Here is a 21,788-nt window from a genome sequence, read left to right as displayed (position 1 = left end):
TGCGTCCCATAACAGAGGGTACAGAGGGTTCTGACTAGCCTAGGGCCTAGGTCATGGAGCTAAGCCAAGCCTTGGGTTTGGGGAAGAGGAAGAGCACTGGCTAGCTCTGGAAGGAGCTGTGTGGCTAGGGTGGGCCTCCTTCTGCACCATACTTTTTCAGACCCACCTGTACATTAAATGAATACCATGAAAAACGAAGCACTGTGGAGACCTGCCTGGGCATCCACAGACTAGAAACAAAGCCTGGAAGTACTTGCCGGTGCCACAGTGCAGGCCCTGCAAAGTCAAGATCAACTGGAACAGAATCTCAAAGATACCCCAGGAGGCCTGGGGATGGGCTAGGTTATACAGTGCCTGCCACTCAGGCATCAAGCCCTGGGTTTGATCTTCTAACTAATGTGAAACTGATTGTAGTGTATCGTGCCTGTGATCCTAGCAGTCGGGAAGCAGAGGAAGGAGAGCAGATGTTCAAGGTCATCCTTGGCTACATAGTGAGTTCAAGGCCGGTCTGGTCTACATGAGACCCTCTTAAAAGAAAAAAAAAAAAAAAAACACAAACACAAACAAAAAGCAAAATATGCTAGAGTCAATTTGAAACCCCCCAAAAGAAACATGCTAGAGTCAATGTGAAATCCCCCAAAAGGAGAAGCGCTTCTTCGGGCCTGAAGGAAGGTTAGAGGAGACTGAAGTCAGAATGGAGCCTTGGGAAGTCCCTGAGCATCTCTTCTCCAACCCTAGGACTACCTCTGTATCCACTGCCCTCCCAGCTCCTTTTGAAACCCTCCAGTTGTCCTGGACCTGGACTCAGGGACAGATGAGAGTCAGTGGTCTCATTGGCGGGAGCAGCTGGTTCTCTTACCAGCCTGTGGAAGAGCTTGGAAACACTGATTACCCCGTCCTTGACTCCAAGGCCCTCTCAGACCAATAGGAGGCCCAGCGGGCTCCTTGTCACAGACAAGGGGGTCAAAACAAGGAATTTTAACAGTCAAAGGTGAAAGTGAGCAGAGCCTTCCTGATGGGTGGTGTGTCTGTACTGTAAGAAACACTCAGTGTGAATCTTTTCTGTCAAATACTATAAAAGTGTGGTCATGGCAAGGAATTCGGATCTTTTTATCTCCCCATCTTGTAAGACTTTTATGCAAATAGGCTTCTCTGTGTAACAGCCCTAGTTGTCCTGGAACTCACTCTGTAGACCAGGCTGGCCTCGAACTCACAGAGATCCACCTGGCTCTGCCTCCTGAGTGCTGGGATTAAAGGCATGCAGCACCACTGCCCGGCCTTGGATTTATTTCTAACAGGGTGAAGCCCAGATGATTCCATCTTAAGCCCTGATGTTAGTATAAATGTGCAGGCTTTGGTGCTGACTCTGTTAGTCTCAGTCTTTGCTTTGCTCTTGCCATGTCCATTTCTCTCTTTGGGAATGGGACAGTTCATTCTGTGCTGTTGTATATTGGAAGTACGTAACTGATTTTTTTTTATTCTATTGGAGTTCACAGTTAAGAGTTTGCCTTAAGCCTGGCAGAGGTGGCACACACCTTTAATCCCAGCACTCAGGAGGCAGAGGTAGGAGGATCCCTGAGTTCGAGGCCAGCCTAGTCTACATAGTGAGTTCCATGACAGCCAGGGCTATGTAGAGAAACCCTGTCTCAAACCAACAAACAAAATAAGTAATAAATAGCCAGGTATGGTGGTGCATGCCTTTAATCCTAGCACTCAGGAGGCAGAGACAGGAGGATCTCTGTGAGTTTGAGGTCAGCCTGGTCTACAGAGTGTGTTCCAGGACAGGCTCCAAAGCTACAAGAGAAACCCTGTCTCAAAAAAAAAAAACAAATAAACAAACAAACAAACAAATAAACAAAATGGGCTGGAGAGATGGCTCAGCAGTTAAGAACATGTTACTTCGCTTGCAGAGGACCTGAGCCGTGTTCCCAGCACCCACATCGAGAGGATTACAACAGCATGTAACTCCACCTTCAGGGGAGTAGATGACTCTTGTCTCCACAGGCACATGCACTCACATGCGTGCACACATGGGTGTGCATACACACATACAAGTAAAAAAACAAAGGAAATATAAATCAGAATAAAATCATTTCAATTAAAAGACATCACGCAGCCTGAGGAAAGCATGGCAGATGCCAAGGCATTTACAGAAGGACACGGGACACCTGGGTCCACCGCGCATGTCCAGGGGTCCACCGCACATGTCCAAGGGTCCACCGCGGACGTCCAGGGGTCCACCGCGCATGTCCAGGGGTCCACCGCGCATGTCCAGGGGTCCACCGTGGATGTCCAGGGGTCCACCGCGGATGTCCAGGGGTCCACCGCGGATGTCTGTCCAGGGGTCCACCGCGGATGTCCAGGGGTCCACCGCGGATGTCTGTCCAGGGGTCCACCGCGGATGTCTGTCCAGGGGTCCACCGCGGACGTCCAGGGGTCCACCGCGGATGTCCAGGCCTAAGAGGTTACAGGGCACTTTGCTCATTCATTGGCAGTCTCCTCAGCCCAGGCCTCTGAGGCAGACAGTAGTCTGCAGGCGCCCTCTAATGGTGATATGGGGCATGAGCTGGCCAGTTTCAGGGTGTTGGCTCCCCACCATGGCTTCCTCCAAGAGAAATGGCTATAGTCCTAGCAGTAAGAGGGACTCCGAGGGGTAACCTGGTCTGAAAGAAGCTCTCGTCTGACCTGAATCTTTATATGAGATTTGTCCTTCCCCATCTTCATCTTTAAACAACATAACAATGATTCTGTCACCATGGGAGAGGAGCAGGACAGATGTCACTTCTCACAACTGTCAGGGAAAGGGACATCTGAACATCATTAGCTTACACAACTCTGATGCCCGTGGGCATAGATCCCAGAAAGCCATGACTGGCCTCAGAATCCATCATACCTAGTATCGGTGCTTATAGATAGATACCCAGAGGAAAACGAGCAAATGGATAAATGAGGACATCCCAAATCTCAGATAACTCTTAGCTATTTATGCTCAGCTTGGGGGTTTCCTTGAGTGTCTCAAAATTTAGTGCCCTTACCTTAAGAAGTAAGTCACTAGTCCCACACAAGTCAGAACAAAAACCACAAAAGGAACTCAAATCAAGCAAAGGTGTACTTCAAGAAGTTGGAAAAGGGTACGTGGAAGCTTGCGGCCTCCTGTAGAAGACTACAGAGACCAGGATGATTGCTCCAAACTGCTAGTTTTCTCGGCTTTAGCCAACAGCACACAGCATCTCAAAACCTTTGACCCAAAGAGGGTTTTCTAGTTACTTTCTGTTGCTATGGTAGAACACTGACCAAAAGAAACTTGGGGAGTAAAAAGTGTATTTGGCTTATCCTTCCATGTCCTAGTCCATCATAGAGGATGATCATCAGAGCAGGAACTGAACACAGGAAGCTGGAGGCAGGAACGGAAGTAGAGACCATCGAGGAATGCTGCTTACTGGCCTGCTCTCTCTGGCTTGCACACCTACCCAAGAATAGCACCTCCCACAGTGTCCTGGGTCTGCCTGTATCAATTAGCAATGAAAAAAATGCCAATTCAAGCAGATCGCTGAATCTGAGGCCAGCCTGGTCTACAGAGTGAGTTCCAGGACAGCCAGGGCTACACAGAGAAACCCTGTGTGGAAAAACAAAAAAAGCCTCTTTTTCTTTTATTATTATTGTTACATAATATGTGTGTGTATGTATATATATAAAGAGAGGTGCTCAGAGATAGGGAAATGCCTCAAAGACACGTCCACAGGCCAATCTGATGGAGGAAATTCCTCAACTGAGGTTCTCTCTTCCTAAGTGTGTTAGGTTGACAACCAAGATTAGCCATCACAGGGGTTGTCCAAGCTAGAAACCATCTTAAGACCTGTTTTCTGTCCTGCCTTCCTCAGGGCCTTGTACTGCACCTCACAGGACACAGTGGGTAGCAGCAGAAGCCTTAGTTCTTATTACAAGTGTCACCGCTCAGGCTGCCCACCTCCAGTCATGGCTGTCCCCTGTAACACAGGCCTTTGCATGTTGAGGAACTGATGGTATATCCACAGTGTGCTGGTCCCTGAGCAGAGCAGAGGATAGGCAGCCCCAACATTCAGCAGGAGAGTTGATTGCAGACATGCAGCTGACTCACAGTGAGCAGGCCATCTAATGGGGCAATTTGGGGAAGAGATCCAAGTGAGGAGAGTTGACAGGGGTAGAGAGGCAATGGCCCCAGGACCACGGAGCTTCGAACAAACACAACCACAAAATATAAATGGGAAAGAAGGCAGGATCAGCTCCCTGGACCCGATGAAGGCAGTGGATGAATTTAGGTTTCTCCCTGATCTTGTGAGAAAACCTTAAAAGGAGGACAAGTCTCCCATCTGCCCAAGACTGTCCTCTTCACAGATCGCAGATTTCACTTGAAAGCCAGGTGGGGACTAAATGTAGCTAAGCCTGTGACACCAGGACCCTTACAGCCAGGACTGAGCATGGGTGTGGCTGCTGGGTGTGAACAAGGGAGACACTTCCTACAACTGATGGGCAGAGGATATCAGGGGACCCCATAAAGTGCACCGGCGGCACCCACTGTGGGCGCTGCCTTTGGTTACTGTACCCAGCGGGACCTTGGCAGCTTCAGGGTGACTCAGCCATCAGCCCCTTGAACACAGAGACCTCATCCAGGACATGATCATAGCTGCCAGTTCCCAAGCGATGTCGGGTGCCCACCCATTCCCATGGGATCCGGCTGCACCCACCTTCAGCCCAGCGCTTCAAGGGGTCAGGCATTAAGATTTCTATCTTTGTGTCTTTTCATTTGCTGAGAAGCGCACCCTGCAACACCTTGCATCTTCTGAGGAGCCCAAAATGCAGCTGCTGATTGATTTGAAGCTGAGCTAAAAATAGCCACTGGCTCCAGCCAGGGCCAGGGGAAAATATCCCATTGCTAGGAGACGACCGTTGCCGGGAGACCGCCATCACTAGGCGACGCGTGCTGCTGAGGTGACAGCTGAGCCCTGAGTCATCCTCAGCCTTGACAGGGGGCGGGCCAGACCAGAGCAGAGGCCTTGGTGCCTTCACCCTGTCATCTGGGCAGTCAGACGACACCTGTCCCACCTTTTCTCTCCTGTGCTCTTGAGCCTCCGACTCTGGGCAGGGACGGGCTGGAGGAAAAGGAGGGTCCAGGGGTACAGTGGGGAAAGGAAGTAGGATGGATAGGGGGTAAGTAAAGGAGGGGGAGGTAGGGAAAGAGGGTAGAGAGGAGCAGGGGCACAAAGTACCTATCTAGCCCCAGGATGACTCACTTTGTCCTTGATGGGGTTGCTCACCAAGACTGTGCTAAAATATTCAGGGTGTCCCTCCTTAGAGCCCAATCACATTTCCCAGAAGGGGTTCAGTGAAGGGAAGGACCTGAGGAGGATTTGACCCGGCCATGTGTCTCCCAAGCACCCTCTCCACACTAGAGCCTCATAAGGACGTGCCTGAGGAGCTCCTGTGATAAGATTTAGGGAAGACATAGAGTCATCATTCTAGGCCAGGCAGTGATCCCCTGATGCTCCCTCAGCCCTCTCTCTGTCTCTGAGCCAAATGTGCCAGCACCCCTAGGCCTGCAGAGTCCCCCGTCACTGTAGAGTTGGACCCCAGCAGCCTGGACAGGAGCCTGTCCTCTGTGCTCGACATCAAGGTAAGGGTGATAATGGTGGGAGTAGTTTTCTATAAGGGATGTCTCCAGAGAGGAGTGCTCCAAGTGAGAAGTGTTCCAGGTGATGAGTGCTCCCACAGACGGTGCTCCAGTGAAAGGTTCTCCAGTTAAGTGTTTTTTAGCGCAAAGGTGATCCAGTTGAGGGTTTTCCAAATGAGGGGTCCTCCAGGGGAGGAGGCTTTACCTGAGGATGCTCCAGATGTGAGGGCTTCACACGAGGGTTCCTCCGGTTAATTGTATTTCAATTAAAAGGTAATCCAGTTGAGAGTGTTCCAAGTGAGGGGTCCTCCACATGAAGGTGCTCCAGGTGAGGGTGCTCCACTTGAGGGGTGCTCCACTGAGAGACACTCCATATATCATTAGGAACCAAGTTCATAGATGCTCCCACATCAGTCCCTTGAATAGCATCCTCGTTGAACTGGTCCTACACGCTACCTCATATTCTTCAAAGAGATGAAAAGTCACATGTACAGCCAGTTAGACCTTGTTTGACATACTTCTCTCAGGACGTAAACTGTTCTCCAAAAGCAAGCAGGAATCCTTGATGGAAGGTGCTTCAAAAGCCAGTTTCCCTAGCCTCACAACCACGTGTGTGTGTGTGTGTGTGTGTGTGTGTGTGTGTGTGTGTGTGCACTCACGTACCTCCCCTGTGCTCCACTGGGTGCCCAGAGAACCCCACCTTGGCCCTCGAGGGGTTCGGTCAACCAACAGCCCACTGTAACTGTACTATCAGAGAGCCAGTAGGCCCAGGCTGAGAAGAGGAGGTATTTGGTGTCGTGGGTAGACATGGGAATGAAAGCTCCTAGGAAGGACAGACAGCTAAGTCTGAGAGTCAAAGAGATTCATTCCGGGGCAGAGGACTAGAGGCTGCTCCAGGGACGGTGCTAGGTGAGAGAGGGGCTGTAGATGAAGGATGTGGTAGACTCCTGGCTGGTACAGAAGCCAAGGAACTAGGGTCTTACAGACCACAGTAGAGAAAGTAGCAGCCTAGGACAGACCCCTAGGAACTCTGGGGAAAACAGGGACGGGGTGGGGTGGGGTGGGGAAGACCTGTAAGGAGGAAGCTGTTGATGTCATGAAGGAGAAAAGCAGGTACTTGATCTGGGGAGGATGGCAGAGGTAGAGGGATGTGAGGAGGCAAGAGAGCCCCCCCATCAGTGCTCGATAATTTCCTAAGTGTCCTTGCTGTCTTCTCAAAAACAGGGCCACTTTCTAGGACCCATTCCAGGGCCACTGTGTGCCTAGGCCTCCCTCATACCTTTCACACTTGGGTGTGTTCATCATAAGGCCCAAGCCCAGGCACATATCCCAGCACAGCACCCTCTGCCCAAGGTCCCCTCCTACCACATTGGCTACCTGTCCAAGGACAATAACTAGATGGGAGATGGGTGGGAGGGACGCCCTTTGTTGGCTCAATGTCTACACTGTCCCATGCCAATCCACCTTCTTTGATCCATATCGAGGCAAGATGGTGACACTCTAGCCCCAGCCACACAGATGCCGGCCCTCCCCATTATAGGAAAAGTGCTTCACCATGTTAAAAACAAACAGCCAGCCAGGGCCTTGGAGAGAAATCAGTTGGTAAACTGTCTTGCAAGCACAAGTACTGGAAAGGCCAACATAGGCATATCCTTGGGGCTCAGTAACCAGCTAGCATAGTTTACTTGGTCAGTTCCAAGCCAGTGAGAGAACCTGCCTGCCCTTGCACACATACACACACACACACACACACACACACACACACACACACACACACAGGGAAAAAAGGAGAAAGTTGGGGTGTGGTGATGGGCTAGGGAGAAGCTCTGTGGGTAAAGTGCCTGTTTGTAACCCCAGCACTGAAGGGCAGATGGGGATCCTGAGGACCTGCCAGTCTAATATAAATGATAAATGCCAAGTTCAGTGAGATTCTGTCTCAAAAAACAGGGTAAGGGGCTGGGGAGATGGCTCAGCAGTCAGGGACACTGGCTGCTCTTCCAGAGGTCCTGAGTTCAATTCCCAGCACTCACATGGTGGCTCACATCTGTCTATGATGGGATCTGATTTCCTCTTCTGGTGTGCAGACCGTCAGACAGACAAAAGCACCCATATACAGCCGGGCGGTGGTGGCGCACACCTTTGATCCCAGCACTCAGGAGGCAGAGGCAGGGGGAGCTCTGTGAGTTTGAGGCCAGTTTGGAATACAGAGTGAGTTCCAGGACAGCCAGGGCAACACAGACAAACCCTGCCTCAAAAAACAAAAACAAACAAACAAAAAAAGGTAAAAGTGGTAGAGGAGGAGTCTAATATCAACGCTTCTCACCTCCATGTGCAAACACACACACACACACACACACACACACACACACACAGATATACAGTACCTAAGGAACACCTGAGGTTGTCCCCTGACCTCTATAGGCACCTGCACACACATGATTATATACAACACACACACACACACACACACACACACACGCACGCACGCGCGCGCGCCAGGATCTAGCTTACTTCCCCTTCTCACAGTCCCGCAAGGCCGTGTTTCCCAACACCAGTTAGTTTCATTGGAGAACACTTCACCCTGTAGCTCCTCCCTTCCAAGACGCTGCTCTGTTGTCCTCACATCTCTTGTCCCTCCTCCCAAGAGACCCCACACTGGGGTCCCATTAGCATGCTGGGAGGCCCGGCTATCCCGCGGTCCTTACAGGGTCCTCCATACAAACCACCTGCCCTGGGCCACACGGGCTGCTACCATCTGACCTCCACTTCATTCCAGAGGGAACCTGTGAACTCCTCAACCATTCCTGTCCCCTGTCTCTCACTCCCCGGGGAGGGGGGCGGCTGAGATCGTTTGTGACATTCTCAGAAGTAACCCCTCCCCACCGTCACTACCCTGTCTTGTGTTTTCATTGACACTCGCTTTAGTCGTTGGCTTGCAGGTTTCTGCAGGTGTGTGACTGTGTCACCACGAAGGGGGATTCTTCAGCAGCAGGAACAGAAGGGCTATGAGATCCTAGAGGCTTGCCCTCCGCCATGCGGAAGGGGTGTGTGTGGAGGTGCGACTGTGCTGATGTCTCCACGGGGCCTCCCTTTCCTCGCCCTCGCAGGTGGCAATCCAAGCAAGAGCACATAGGGCCGGCTGCATCTGCGTAGAATCCGGAACCCTGCTGCCAACCGCTCGCGCCAAGTACACCAGTTCTCTTCAGCGGGCAGGATTCTGGGCTGCCACCGCTCGGCGCAGATGGGCCGCTCGAAGCTGCTCTTCGGCCGCGCGCCCTGCTCTCCCCTCGAATGTCCTCCCGGACGCGCGGCCTGCGGGGTTTGTTATTGTGCGAGCACCGGCCGCCGAGCGGGCGCTGGTGCCTGGCGCGTGCCCGTCGGTACCGCACCGGGAGCGCGCGGCTCGGAGCGGGGCGGGGCTCGGGATCCTCGACACCTCAGCCCGGCCCGAGAGCCGGGATTGGTCCGGACGCCGGGAGCGCGCGAGGGCGCGGCTCTTAGGGCCGGGCGGGGGGCAAGCGCGGCGCCGGCGGCGGCCGCGGAGGAGCGCGGGGAGGAGCGCGGAGGAGGAGCGCAGGGAGGAGGGCAAGGGGAGGGAGGAGGCGCCCGCCGGGCTCCCTGCAAAGCGGCCTTATTTATCTGGGCACAGCCTCAGCCTCCCCGGTGGGAGGCTCAGGGCGGCAGATCCTCTCCCACCGGGGAGCTCCGCTCTGGGCTCTGCCGAGAGGGCCCTGGCGCGGAGCGCCGGGCGCGGGGCGCAGTCGGGCCCTGCTAGCCAGTCCAGCACCTCGGCCGCCTCCGCGTTTGGCGGCTCTGGTGCTGGGCTCCCCATGACGCGAGGTCGCCCGGCGGACAGCGTGGCATGAGCCAGAAGCCCTGGCCGAGGTAAGGTGTGTGCGCGCGCGGCCAGGCTGCGGGGAGGGGAGGGTCCAGGTCGAGCCACTGCCTCCGCGGAGGCTACAATGAGGAGGGGGCGGGGTGGGGACTTGGGACTGCGCCGCGGCCGCCGCCGCCTGAGCTGGGCTTACGTAATCGCAGCCCCTTCCCCATCTCACCCTCCGGCCGCCGGGCCAGCGGGGCGCTCCGCAGCCCTTAGCCCCAGCAGCCGGCCTGATCGCACCCCGCTCGCCACTGGCAAAGCGGTCAGGCTGTGGGTCGGTACCGCGGAACCGCTTGAGAGGAAGCACGGTGGCTGCGAGGACGCGGAATTGCAGGCAGTCAGCCCCCACTCCTTCTGGCTTGGCTCTGGGCTCTCTCCACTCCAGCTCCATGAGCCTCGGGCGGACTGGAGGACGTGACAGGTGTTGATACAATTAAACGGGAGGAGCCATGTGGATATGTGGCCTACGGGCCTGGACACCTTCTGGACATGAGCTGGTATAGAACTGCCGCCCACAGGGAGGCAGAGGGAGCGGGCTGGCATGTCTTTGGTTCTAGAGAAGGCAATGGGCCTTGGCCAAGGTTGGAAGGCTTCAAAATGGGGAATGGGCACCCTGAGATTGCTGAACAGGGCTTCCATGTCCTTCTGGGATGTTAGGTCGGTGGGGGATCCTCCCCACCATTCATCCCAGGAGAGAAGGCTGCACTGTTGAGGCCTGGATCTGGCCTAGCAGCCCTCCTGCTAGCCCCTCCCAGCCTGAGCCAGCAGCTGACCTCCCAGGAGCAGATGGCAGATGCCACTTCACCTGCTCCTTCCTTGAGGCCTGACTTCCACTGCCATCTTGTACCATGGCCCACTGACCAGGGTCTGTTCGGGCCTCCCTGGTGCCCCTTTGACACAGGACCCGCTCTTCCAGCCCATCACTTTGATGAGATGCTGGACAGAGCAGAAGATGGGGGTTGGGAAGGGAGCCTGAATGATTGGGGGCTGCCTAGATGAGGTCAGAAGCCTGCCGGAGCCTGGCTGTCCCGCCTAGAAGTGGTCTGAGGGATGGGCTGGGAGCCATTAGGAGGAGAGAGGGGGAGATTCAAGGCTGAAGACATGGGTGGTACTGAGATACCCCAGGATCCAGCTGCCCCATTTCCTGCAACCCTAACTACTTGACTCCCCAGCCCCCCTTTCCCCTGAGTCCTGGATACATATGCACTCACCCCTTCTCCCAAATACTCACTTCCTGACACCCGAATGGGTCCTGTCTCCCATTGTTGAGGTTAAAGCAAGTGCTTCTGGGTATAAGGGATCTAGACCCAGGAAGCCCTGAGAGATTGAGACAGATGGATCCCAAAAACAGGGGAAGGGGCCTCTGGCTGGTGTTGTTCAACTCTCCTCACCTGTGGGAGTCACTGATGTACCTTCCAGGATTGGCACAGGAAAGGGTGGGGGTGGTAGCAAGCCAGGTCTGGCCAGTGAATGGCCCTGAGCCTTCCCTGCTAGTGGTCCAATGGCCAAACAGGCTGCAGAGAGTGCAGCTGGGCTGCATTGGGCAGGTGTCTAAAGGAGCCTCAGGCCTACCTCTTGGAGGCCTCATATTCTCCAGAACTGGAGAGACCTGATAAGCAAAAGCCCAGCATCTATTCCCCAGTGCCTCGTGGCCGTTCGCCCTTAGCTGGGTTGCAGAGCCTCAGTCTGCTGGAGCATCAACGTGGGTTCTTCTCAGGGCCTATGTACCTCCTGGGCCAAGGGTCTCCCCATCCCGAAATCCCTGGTACATCCCCGAGGCTGCTGCAGCAGGGGGTGGAGGGAGAACGCCACCGTTGACACGTGCAAAGTAGCAGGGATGTGAACGTGCCTGAGTCAGAGCACTGTCACTGTGCCCCCGATCCAGCTACCTTGCTTGTCACCCCAGTCCCTGGGGCGCGACCACTACGGACTGAGCTTGATAGGAGTATTTTGGTTATTTTTTCCCAAGCATGAGGAGCTGGTCAGGGCAGGTTCTATATAGGCCAGGAACCAGCATCCAAGGTGGCCTCCATCCTGACCTGGTGCTCACAGAGATGACTGTGTCAGAGACCGAGAAAAGAGTCCCTGGACAGCTGTGAGAAGCGGGACATTGGTGGGCATGGGGTTTACAATCTTTAGGACTTCAGGGTTATAGAAGAGATCCTGCGGGATGAGAACTGTGTGCAGAGGCCACTCGCCAGATCGCAGGAAGACAGAGGACCTAGTGAGGCACAAGAAAGAGAAGCAAAATGCAACAGATGTATTCCTGGTCTGAGGGGTCGGGACTTAGAAAGGCCTGGGGTCTTGGGACAAGTTGCACGCTTATGCAGCTTCAGGAGGACCCCTTTGTGAGCCTTGTTTTCCCCAGTGGTTCTCCAGACAGTAACAAGGCAGGAGGTCCTGGGGGTGCAGGGCCTTCTTCTTCTTCTTCTTCTTCTTCTTCTTCTTCTTCTTCTTCTTCTTCTTCTTCTTATCGTCATCATCTCAGTGGTTCCTGTCTTTTCTGGGGTCAGGCCAGATTTAGGGGGACAGACAGTCATATTCTTTAACCATGAAACTCCAGAGGGGGACTTAGCCAAAAAAAGAGCTACAAGAGCTCCTCCCCCCAGTATCTGCTCCTCAAGCTCACAGGGACTGGGGGGGGGCAGGTGCTGACCCCAATCTAGTTCCTTCTCTAGAAATCCTGACCACTGTTGTACCTGGAATCAAGTTCTTGAGCTGCTCCTGCCCCACTGACCGGCCACGCTACCGGGCCAGGGGAAGAGACAGATGGCAATGACAGCCCCTATGATGGGTGACACTCTGAAGGCACTTTTTCCAGAGTACAAGGGACCCTAGCTATGGAGGCAGGCAACTGAGAAAGCCTATGGAACAAGCAGGGCCACCGTTTGGCCAGGCGATGGGGGACAGGAGAAGAGGAACAAAGGGCAGAGGCCTGACTGGGCAAGGAGTCAGTGCTGGAGGTTAGGCTGTGAAGCTACTTGGGTCTCAGGGTCCAGTGATTGGATACGCAGAAAAGGCAAGTCCTTGTGGCTCAGCACCAGGATCTGTGGACTGTTAACCTGGAAACCACCAAGTTCTGGAGCTTCCCCCAGAAGCCCTGCTGTGCCCACCATATTCCTTATGTCCACAGTGAGTCCTCTAGGGAGAGGGAAGACCACAGTCAGCTCTCCCCTGGGGTGCCTTGATGATGCTTGCGCTGATAAAGACATGGCAGCTGAGGAAGTTGCCACTGTCTCCTCCTAGACCCAGGGACCTCAAGCTCCTCCGAAGCCTCAAACTGACCCAGAATTCCACTCCAAACTGAACACTAGACACACTGGGTCTGGGACTGAGTGTTGTGAGGTTCAGCCATCATTAGATGGCCTCTCCCCAATATTAGCTCCTGAGGTGCTCGCCCATGAAGGGAGAGGCAGCCTGAATGACCTGGCCACCGATCGATCCCTTGCTAGCAGGCCACAGGAGCCACCCTGCGTGGAGAGAGGAGCTGCATCATCAAGAAGGGCTCGAGCTGGACATGGTAGTGCACATCTGTAATCCCAGCATGTGCAGCAGTAGCAGGATTGCAGCAAGTGCAAGGCCAGCCTCAGCTACATAATGAGGTCCTGTTTCTACAACACCTGGGAGCAGACCCTACGTCACCATCTGGCTAGATAGCAGGGTCAGGCAGAGGGATCCTGGCTAGAACCCCTCAATAACCTCTTGCTTACCTGGAAGGAAGGTTCCAGTCTTCCACTGTGTGCTCAGCTTTCTCTGAAAGCCTCCGCCCTTTCTTGGGTCCAGGGGTAACTGTTTCCATTTTTGAACCACAGTACAGGGGGTTCCTGGGCTTGGTTAATCATGCCCTAAGTGAGCGAATCCGTGAGAATTTCCCTAAGCACAAAGCTGGGGACCAGCAGGATTGCCTCTGTGGAGATGTGGCTTCCACCAAGGGCAAGGGCCTGGATGGGGGATTTAGACAGAGTCTGGCCTGGTTTCACCTACTTGACCTAAGTCAGGAAGGTAGGAAGGGGATCGTGTGCTTCTGCAAACGTGAGTTCCAGAGCTGCAGCAAGGGGCAGGAAGGAGCCCCACAGATGCCCCGGGCATCCACGTGCATCTCCCCCCACACACCCCCAGCAACTCAGGCACTCCACGTGCACACCCTCGGCTGGGAGCATTTTCAGCCTAAATCGGTACAGCTCTTGGATTATTTCTCCCCTAGCACCGCCTCCGCAGCCTCCTCCGGATCCTAGCCAAGCGGGCGGCTTCTCCCCCTGCCTCTTCCTGTGGAGCTGGGTTTGTCAGAGCCAGGAGCCACCGATCATCCCTCCTCCGCTCCTCTGTCTGTGGTGCAGTAAGCCCAGCTGACCCCAATGAGTGCGGGAGCTGTCCATGGTGCTGTTCTCGGGGCTTCGCGAGCGCTGGGTCTGCGCCTAGTGGCTGAGGCTAGATGGGCGGTCTGGGCATAGACCGCGAATCAGGGATATGGCGGGTATTCTGGCTGGAGCTGTTTCTGTCTTCAGCACAGTTCCCAGGAATGTGGGTGGTGCTGGACAAGAATTGGAGCAGTCAAGGAAGAACCTCATCCTTTCTCGTCATGGACGCTGCTGTCCTGCAACAGGCCCCCTTCCCTATATTGCTGTCGGGGAACTGGAGTAACCACACTTCAGACTTCCCTTGTCATGGCACGTAACCATAACTCCTCAGAGCCTCAGGTTTGTTGTATAAAGACTGGGGTAACAATAGTGGCTACCCCCACACCAGGATGTCTGCTGTGAAACTGAAATGTGGGAGTGTCCTAATGTGCATTTGGGGAGTGTTAGCCACTGTACTCCTTTTGTGTAACTGTGATTGCCTGTTCTTGAACACCAAAGAGCAGCCAAAGGCTGAAAACCTCCCTCAGGGAAAAACTGGCCTACTACCCAGGTCCCAGAGACATATTGAGGAGGGGAGTCATAGGGAGATAGTACTGAGGACCTGGGGTGGACTGCCAATGACCATCCTTAGACACGGAGGTAGGTTATTGGTCATGAGGACCATGTTCTGGGGAGACTCCAGCCCAGAGTTTTTCCCCTCCCCAGAGGTGGGACACTGGCACAGGAGGCCTGTGCAGTATAGAAAGCCAGCAATATGGTGCTGCAAAACAGAGGAAAGGTCTCCATCCAAGTAGTTCTCACCTACTTTCTTCTGTGTCAAGCCAGATTGTAAAAATGAGTGGCCAGCGTCCTTGGCCCTGCAGCTCCAGAAGGGGGTCTCAGCCTAAAAGGTAACATGAGGCCTTCTCTTCTGACGGTTCGCATATTCCAGTGCCCACCCCTAGAAAGCTTCCTCACACACCCCTTGATATTGTGCAAGACTCCCTGGTGAGGCTATGACCCACTGAAACCAGATGTGAGGGTATAACAGAGGACTAGGTGTGAGGGTATAACAGAGGACCAGATGTGAGGGTATAACAGAGGACCAGGTGTGAGGGTATAACAGAGGACCAGGTGTGAGGGTATAACAGAGGACTAGGTGTGAGGGTATAACAGAGGACCAGGTGTGAGGGTATAACAGAGGACCAGGTGTGAGGGTATAACAGAGGACTAGGTGTGAGGGTATAACAGAGGACCTGGACGAAACTTTTGCTGACTCCCCTGAGATTGTAGAGCAGGAAGTTAACAACTCATGTGGATCCAGCTCAGTTCAGGGATCACCTATACATACAGGAAGGGAGATCATGTCTTGCCCTTGGGTCAGCTCTGGTACTCAGAAAAAACATCCAAGCCTTACTCTACCACACACTATAAATCCCTCCCATAGGAGAGATTCTGTGGTGTCACCTCCCAGATTTCATGTTGAGGAAATGGAACCACCAACGGCTAACCAAGACCACACAAAGTAAGGAATGGGCTGTGGTGGCACATGCCTTTAGTCCCAGCACTCAGGAGGCAAAGGCAGGTGGATCTCTGTGAGTTCAAGGCCAGCCTCATCTACAGAGTGAGTTCCAGGACAAGCACCAAAGCTACACAGAGAAACCCTGTCTCTAAATAAATAAATAAATAAATAAATAAATAAATAAATAACCCAAAGTAGGGACCATTTGGACTCCAGAGTGTTGCATTTGAATCTGCAAGTGAAAAACTATCTCTTTTCTGAATATTGGGCAGTGGTGGACATGGTGTTTTGTATCTGGAATGCAGAGCAGATGGCCATGGCATTATGAGAATCTCACTGCCCTTTTCCTCCATGCTGTCCATTCACAATGCCCTCTGCCAGCCAGTTGCAGCCCTGGGAATCTGAGGGGATCTGATGAGTAGTGATCCAGACTTGCTCTATGGGCAGGCGACCCTGACCTTCCACATGACCTTCCTCCTTCAGCTCTGGTCCAAACTTTAGCTCTATTACTTAACTACTAACCATGACCTCAAACAAGCAGTTCACTTGGCCTTGGCCTCCACTTCCTTGTTTGTACAACAGATATCACAGCACCATCCTCATTGGGTTGGGGGGAGGATTAAACAGCACGTGTCCAGCAGGGCTGGAGAGGTGGCTCAGTGGCTAAGAGTACTTGCTGCTTTTACAGAGGACACGGGGGGCCTGTAACTCCAGTTCCAGGAGATCTGATGCCCTCTTCTGACTTCCACAGATGTCAGGCAGCCATGTGATACACATACATACATGAAAAACAAAATACTTATACACAGAAAATTTTAATTTTTTTTAACTATGAAAAGCATGTGTACAGGTATCACTCTACTGGTACTATAGTCAACTATGGGAAGATGCCTGAGTGCCAGAGCTTACTATAGGTGCATAGATTCTTGGGAGCTGGTCTGTGACTCTGAGGGCTGCTGGCACCCCATGAAGGAGGAGTCAGAGACTGCTACAGCACTTTTCTTCAGTTTACCGATCCTGCTCAGCAGGGTACGCCCCAGTAGTGGGCATCAAGAGAGCAGAGGTGGAGGGAGGAATTAAGGACTCCATCTCCCCCAACCTTGAATGGGAATCAAAGCATCAGAAAGCACCTATGAGCAGTGCAGGCTGAGCCAGTGAATACAACAGAGGATGTGGACGTTTGGGCTAGCTGTGAATATTGGCCAGCCTGCCTCTTGTGCAGTCAGAGAAAGGCATGTGCTAGAATCCTTTCTGTTGAGTGGTCCTGCAAATGCTGTGGGAGAGGATGCTCAAAGATGAGAAAGGGGCTAGCTCTCCAGCTCCTCCAGAGACCAGCAGACTCATTTGTTCCTCCTCTCTCATCCACAGAACGTGCAAGGAAAATGTCGAGCCCAGGTATCGATGGTGACCCCAAGCCTCCATGCTTGCCTCGAAATGGTCTGGTGAAGCTGCCTGGCCAGCCCAACGGCCTAGGTGCAGCCAGCATCACCAAGGGCACACCTGCTGCCAAGAACCGCCCTTGCCAGCCACCACCCCCACCCACCCTTCCACCTCCCAGCCTGGCTACACCACTGTCCCGGGTCGCTCTGGCCGGGGGGCCATGCCCCCCAGCCAGTGGACCAGCCTCAGGCCCAGTTCCTGGACCCCCAGTGGAGCGGCCACCACTGGCCACAGATGAGAAGATTCTTAATGGGCTCTTCTGGTATTTCTCAGCATGTGAGAAGTGCATACTAGCCCAGGTGTGCAAGGCTTGGCGGCGCGTGCTCTACCAGCCCAAGTTCTGGGCAGGCCTCACGCCTGTACTGCATGCTAAGGAGCTGTACAACGTGCTGCCTGGAGGCGAGAAGGAGTTTGTGAACCTGCAGGGCTTCGCCGCTAGAGGCTTTGAGGGCTTCTGCCTAGTTGGTGTCTCTGACTTAGACATCTGCGAGTTCATCGACAACTATGCTCTCTCTAAGAAGGGAGTCAAGGCCATGAGCCTCAAGCGCTCCACCATCACTGACGCTGGCCTAGAGGTGTGTCCCAAAATTGGCTAGGAGTGAACAGGGCTGGAGGGGCAGGCACAGGCAGTAGCAACCCTATGGACATGGGAGGTTGAGGGGCCAAAAGGATGCTCAGGTATACATAGGACAAAAAGTAGCAAGGATGGCATTGTCAGGGCCTAATGCAAAGTGAAAATATGGTCTTGTTAAAAAATGATTAAGATTTCAGCCGGGTGGCGGTGGCGCATGCCTTTGATCCTAGCACTCGGGAGGCAGAGCCAGGTGAATCTCTGTGAGTTTGAGGCCAGCCTGGTCTACAGAGCGAGATCCAGGACAGGCACCAAAACTACACAGAGAAAGCCTGTCTCAAAAAAACAAACAAACAAACAAACAAAACAAGATTAAGATTTCAAGGTTGGAGCAGGAGAGTAATCAATTACATGTGGGTTTTTGCTTGCTAGTGAAGCTGGCCTTGGTGAGTGGGATGCCAGAGGGAGTGGGAGGGAGAGAGGGGACAGCTGAGGGTCTCCTAGGAGCAAGGGTTGAAGGAGCATCTGGGCTCTCTGCACTGTTTCCCCCCCCCCAGGACCCGGATTGTAATTTTAATAGTCAAATCATCTGTTCCAAACACCCGCACTGGCCAAGCCCTGGCTCATGGGTCCCCTGTGCCCTGCCTCTCTTTTGGAATATTGGCAAAGTATAACAAGCAGTTTAAGTGCACTCCTTGGAGTTCAGCTTGATGCCTGCTTGCACAAGTCCACACCTGAGAGACCACTGCTTCCAGATTCCCAGAAGCTTCTTCCACTCTGCATAGGCAGCTCTCGTTAGCCCTGGCCAGATGGGCACCAGGTGTGAGTGGGGGAGCTGACTTAGTGTGGCCTCTGATCTGTACCTGCCTGTAGGTGATGTTGGAGCAGATGCAAGGAGTGGTGCGCCTGGAGCTGTCAGGCTGTAACGATTTCACCGAGGCTGGCCTGTGGTCCAGCCTCAGCGCGCGCATCACCTCCCTGAGCGTCAGTGACTGCATCAACGTGGCGGACGATGCCATTGCTGCCATCTCGCAACTTCTACCCAACCTGGCGGAGCTAAGCCTTCAGGCCTACCATGTGACTGACACTGCCCTGGCCTACTTCACAGCACGCCAGGGCCACAGCACCCACACGCTGCGCCTGCTCTCTTGCTGGGAGATAACCAACCATGGGGTGGTCAATGTGGTGCACAGTCTGCCCAACCTCACCTCACTCAGCCTCTCAGGCTGCTCTAAGGTCACTGATGATGGAGTGGAGCTTGTGGCTGAGAATCTGCGAAAGCTGCGCAGCCTTGACCTCTCCTGGTGCCCTCGGATCACCGACATGGCACTAGAGTATGTGGCCTGTGACTTGCACCGCCTGGAGGAGCTCGTGCTGGACAGGTGCACATATCCCTACACTCCAGGCTGGTACTGGCGGGATCTCCAGGAACTGGAAGCCTAGAGTGGGTGGTGCCATTCCGCGGGCTCCTGGGATGGGGAAAGCCACAGAGAACAGAGTGCCCAAAGTCGAAGTAACTTCAGCATAGCCTGGAGGAAAAGCCATATTCCAAAAGGGGAAGTCACGGGGAGGGCAGGTGTAGGGGGGACCAGGATAAGGCAGTGATGGGTGGGGCAGGGGCTTGCTGTAGAAACACTTCTGGAAAGGAGGGAGGGACCTAGGTGGGGACGGAGTGAAGTGATTTAAAGGTGGGCAGTCCCCGCTCTGGTGCAACCACAGGTGTGTACGCATCACGGACACCGGCCTCAGCTATTTGTCCACCATGTCGTCCCTCCGCAGCCTCTACCTGCGATGGTGCTGCCAGGTACCTCCATGCCCCCAGGGATCTGGAAATAAAACGCGGTGGGTGGCATAGGGCGGAGGGTAGCACCAGTCCAAACAGTTCTTGAACTGCACTGGGCCCCATTCAGATCCCTCTACGCCCAGCAGCCAAACGAAATGGAATCTTCAGATTCCCTAAGCTCTCATAGGTGCTTTCAAGCTCTGCTTCCATCTCCATTTTGAACCCCCATTTCCGGCCCCTCTAGGGGCTCCCAGGCAAGTGGAAATAGTTAACACAACCTCTTCTCACTTCCGCCCAGGTGCAGGACTTCGGGTTGAAGCACCTCTTAGCCATGAGGAGTTTGCGACTCTTGTCTCTAGCAGGTGAGAACCCCTGCATGCCTCGTGGGCAGTGCCGCCCACTCAGCCTGACTCCCATGAGGTCCCTTATGCAGATAGAGTCACTTCAGGCTTTGGCAAATCACGTCCCAGGTACCAGGTGAGAGGAAAGGCGAACTCTAGCCAGTCCCGCTCATCCTGTCGTCCACGCCCTGGTGAGGGTCCCGCCCATCTTGTCAGATTCTCACCCCTCCACGCCCAGTACAGGTCCCGCCTCATGAAGCCTATTGAAGGACCCACCCCCAGTAGGCCGCTGCCCTCTCCAGCCTTGCCCTCCTGCCCAGCCCAGTCCAGCCCTCCTGCTGGGCGGAGCCGAGCTGCTGAGCCGCTGTCCCGATGCCTCGCCTTGCAGGCTGCCCGCTTCTGACCACCACGGGGCTATCGGGCCTCGTGCAGCTTCAAGAGCTGGAGGAGCTGGAGCTGACCAACTGCCCTGGAGCCACACCCGAGCTCTTCAAGTACTTCTCGCAGCACCTGCCGCGCTGCCTCGTCATTGAATAGCGCAGGCTTCCTCACCGGCCGCGGGAACCGGCCACGCCCTGGGCAGTGGCCACGCCCTGGGCAGTAGCCCCTCTTCCATCCCTGCCGGAGCACCACTTCCCGGCCCTGCGCTGGAGGCGGGGCAAGCAGAGGGAAACCCCGCCCCGTGCCTCCCTTGCCCCTCTGCTCCACTGCTCCATCCCCGCCTGGGGCAAGAGACAGAGGGGCCAGCCCCACGCACGCACGCACACTCGGGGACTTTGTGCATGCCCCTCGTGCCCGCACTGCACGCCCGCCCTCCACCATGCCACAGCCGCCGCCATCTCTCGCCCGCCTTCTGGGGGGTCTAGGTCCTTTGGGGGATGCTTTGAGTGCAGATGCCCTCACTGCCTTCCCCACTTCATTCTGCTCTCTGCCTCCCCCCTCTGTCCCCCATCCCGGGCAGGGCCCAAGGGGATGGAGGGATTGGTCCCCCAGGACTCAGGGGCCTGGAAGAGCCCCAAGGGCCTCCCACATCTTCCACTGCACCGCGCCTGGAGCCCTCCAAGGGGTATAAGGCGTCACAGGCCACTGCCAAAGCCATGGCCCCCTGAGGAGCCCAACTCCCCCATGCCCACCTGACCCAGTGGCTTCCCTTCTTCCTTGTTGCCATATGGGTCAGTTCTTGTCCTCTGTGCCCCCCATCCCCTTCTTTCCCCCTGGCCTACAGATCCTTGGGCCCTGGCCAGGCTGGGACAGCTTTAGGAGGATGCAGACCTTGGAAAAATCAACATTAGCCTAACTGGTGCCCATCCACCCAAGTGCAAGGGTGGAATAGGCACCTGACTGACCCCAATCTGGAGCCACCCACAAGACTGTCAGGCCTTGGGAGCAGCCCATCCACTCCAAACTCTACCCCAGCTGAGCTCAGGCCTCTCAGCACTGTGCTTCTCCCTGGATAGGTCTCCTCAGGTGGAATCTGCAGAGGGCCTGGCCAAGGGTCAGGGTCAGCACTGACCAGTGATTCTGATCTTCCAGTGGCCAGCACACTCTTCCCACCCCAAGGAAGGAGGACTCGTTTCTAGTCCTCCTTTACCTCTCCCAGCTTCCAAAACCTTTGCCTGTCCAAATGGGCTGTAACCATATTTTGTCAGATCCCAAGACATTTGGAAGTCCTAGGGGATCCTGGCATATGTGTGGCAGTGCTGAGGAAGGGGCCAGGAACCCCTTCCCCCCCAACCTTGAGCCCCAGGAGACACAGCATCCACAACCAATCTTGGGACATCCCTATCTGGTTGGAAGAGAGTAACTAATTCCCAGAGAGCCAGAAGGAGAGAGAGAGAGAGAGAGAGAGAGAGAGAGAGAGAGAGAGAGAGAGAGATGCTGTTGACGAGAAGAGAGAGTTCAACAGCCCAAAGAGTTCCCTGCCCCTGAAGTGTTGGCCAGGGAGGCTCCAGGCTGAAGTGGTGAGGAGCCGGATTCTTCAGCCCTTCTTCCCATAGCCCCCAACAGGGAGGGGGGAGCTGTCCATTTGCCCAAAGTATTAATGCAACTGAAGCTGTGATATTTCCAATGACTGTAGGAGGAAAATTTAAGGGGAGAGAGGAACACAAACAAAACCAACCAACCCCTAAAATCATTTTCTTATTGTACATAACGACCTCATTCTCCTGTATATGCGGAAGATATAACCTTATATTTGGTAAGTGTTTCTTGTGCTATTTTATCACGTGACCTGTTTATAAAAATATATATTAAAAAAGTTGTAAAAA

At 54.4% G+C, this 21,788-nt stretch overlaps 1 protein-coding gene and 1 long non-coding RNA gene across 2 annotated transcripts; one reads left to right on the top strand and one right to left on the bottom strand.

Annotated features, from left to right (window-relative positions):
- Positions 1-2,320: 2,320 nt before the first annotated feature.
- On the bottom strand, positions 2,321-4,895 carry LOC131915924 (uncharacterized). Its single transcript, XR_009380472.1, has 3 exons — positions 4,725-4,895; positions 3,968-4,131; positions 2,321-2,457 (listed from the first exon to the last, which is right to left on the bottom strand). It is a non-coding gene; the product is annotated as an uncharacterized LOC131915924 (long non-coding RNA).
- Positions 4,896-16,754: 11,859 nt separating this feature from the next.
- Positions 16,755-21,745, top strand: Fbxl16 (F-box and leucine rich repeat protein 16). Its single transcript, XM_059269226.1, has 5 exons — positions 16,755-17,401; positions 18,271-18,779; positions 19,117-19,201; positions 19,479-19,542; positions 19,910-21,745. Exons 1-5 carry the CDS (start codon positions 16,769-16,771, stop codon positions 20,056-20,058), a joined length of 1,440 nt encoding a protein of 479 aa, XP_059125209.1. The 5' UTR covers positions 16,755-16,768; the 3' UTR covers positions 20,059-21,745.
- Positions 21,746-21,788: the final 43 nt, after the last annotated feature.

Source organism: Peromyscus eremicus, chromosome 8a (assembly GCF_949786415.1).
Source record: "Peromyscus eremicus chromosome 8a, PerEre_H2_v1, whole genome shotgun sequence".
Taxonomy (NCBI): Eukaryota; Metazoa; Chordata; class Mammalia; order Rodentia; family Cricetidae; genus Peromyscus; species Peromyscus eremicus.
The sequence above is the reverse complement of the archived record's forward strand: the minus strand, read 5'-3'. Positions and strand labels throughout refer to the sequence as shown.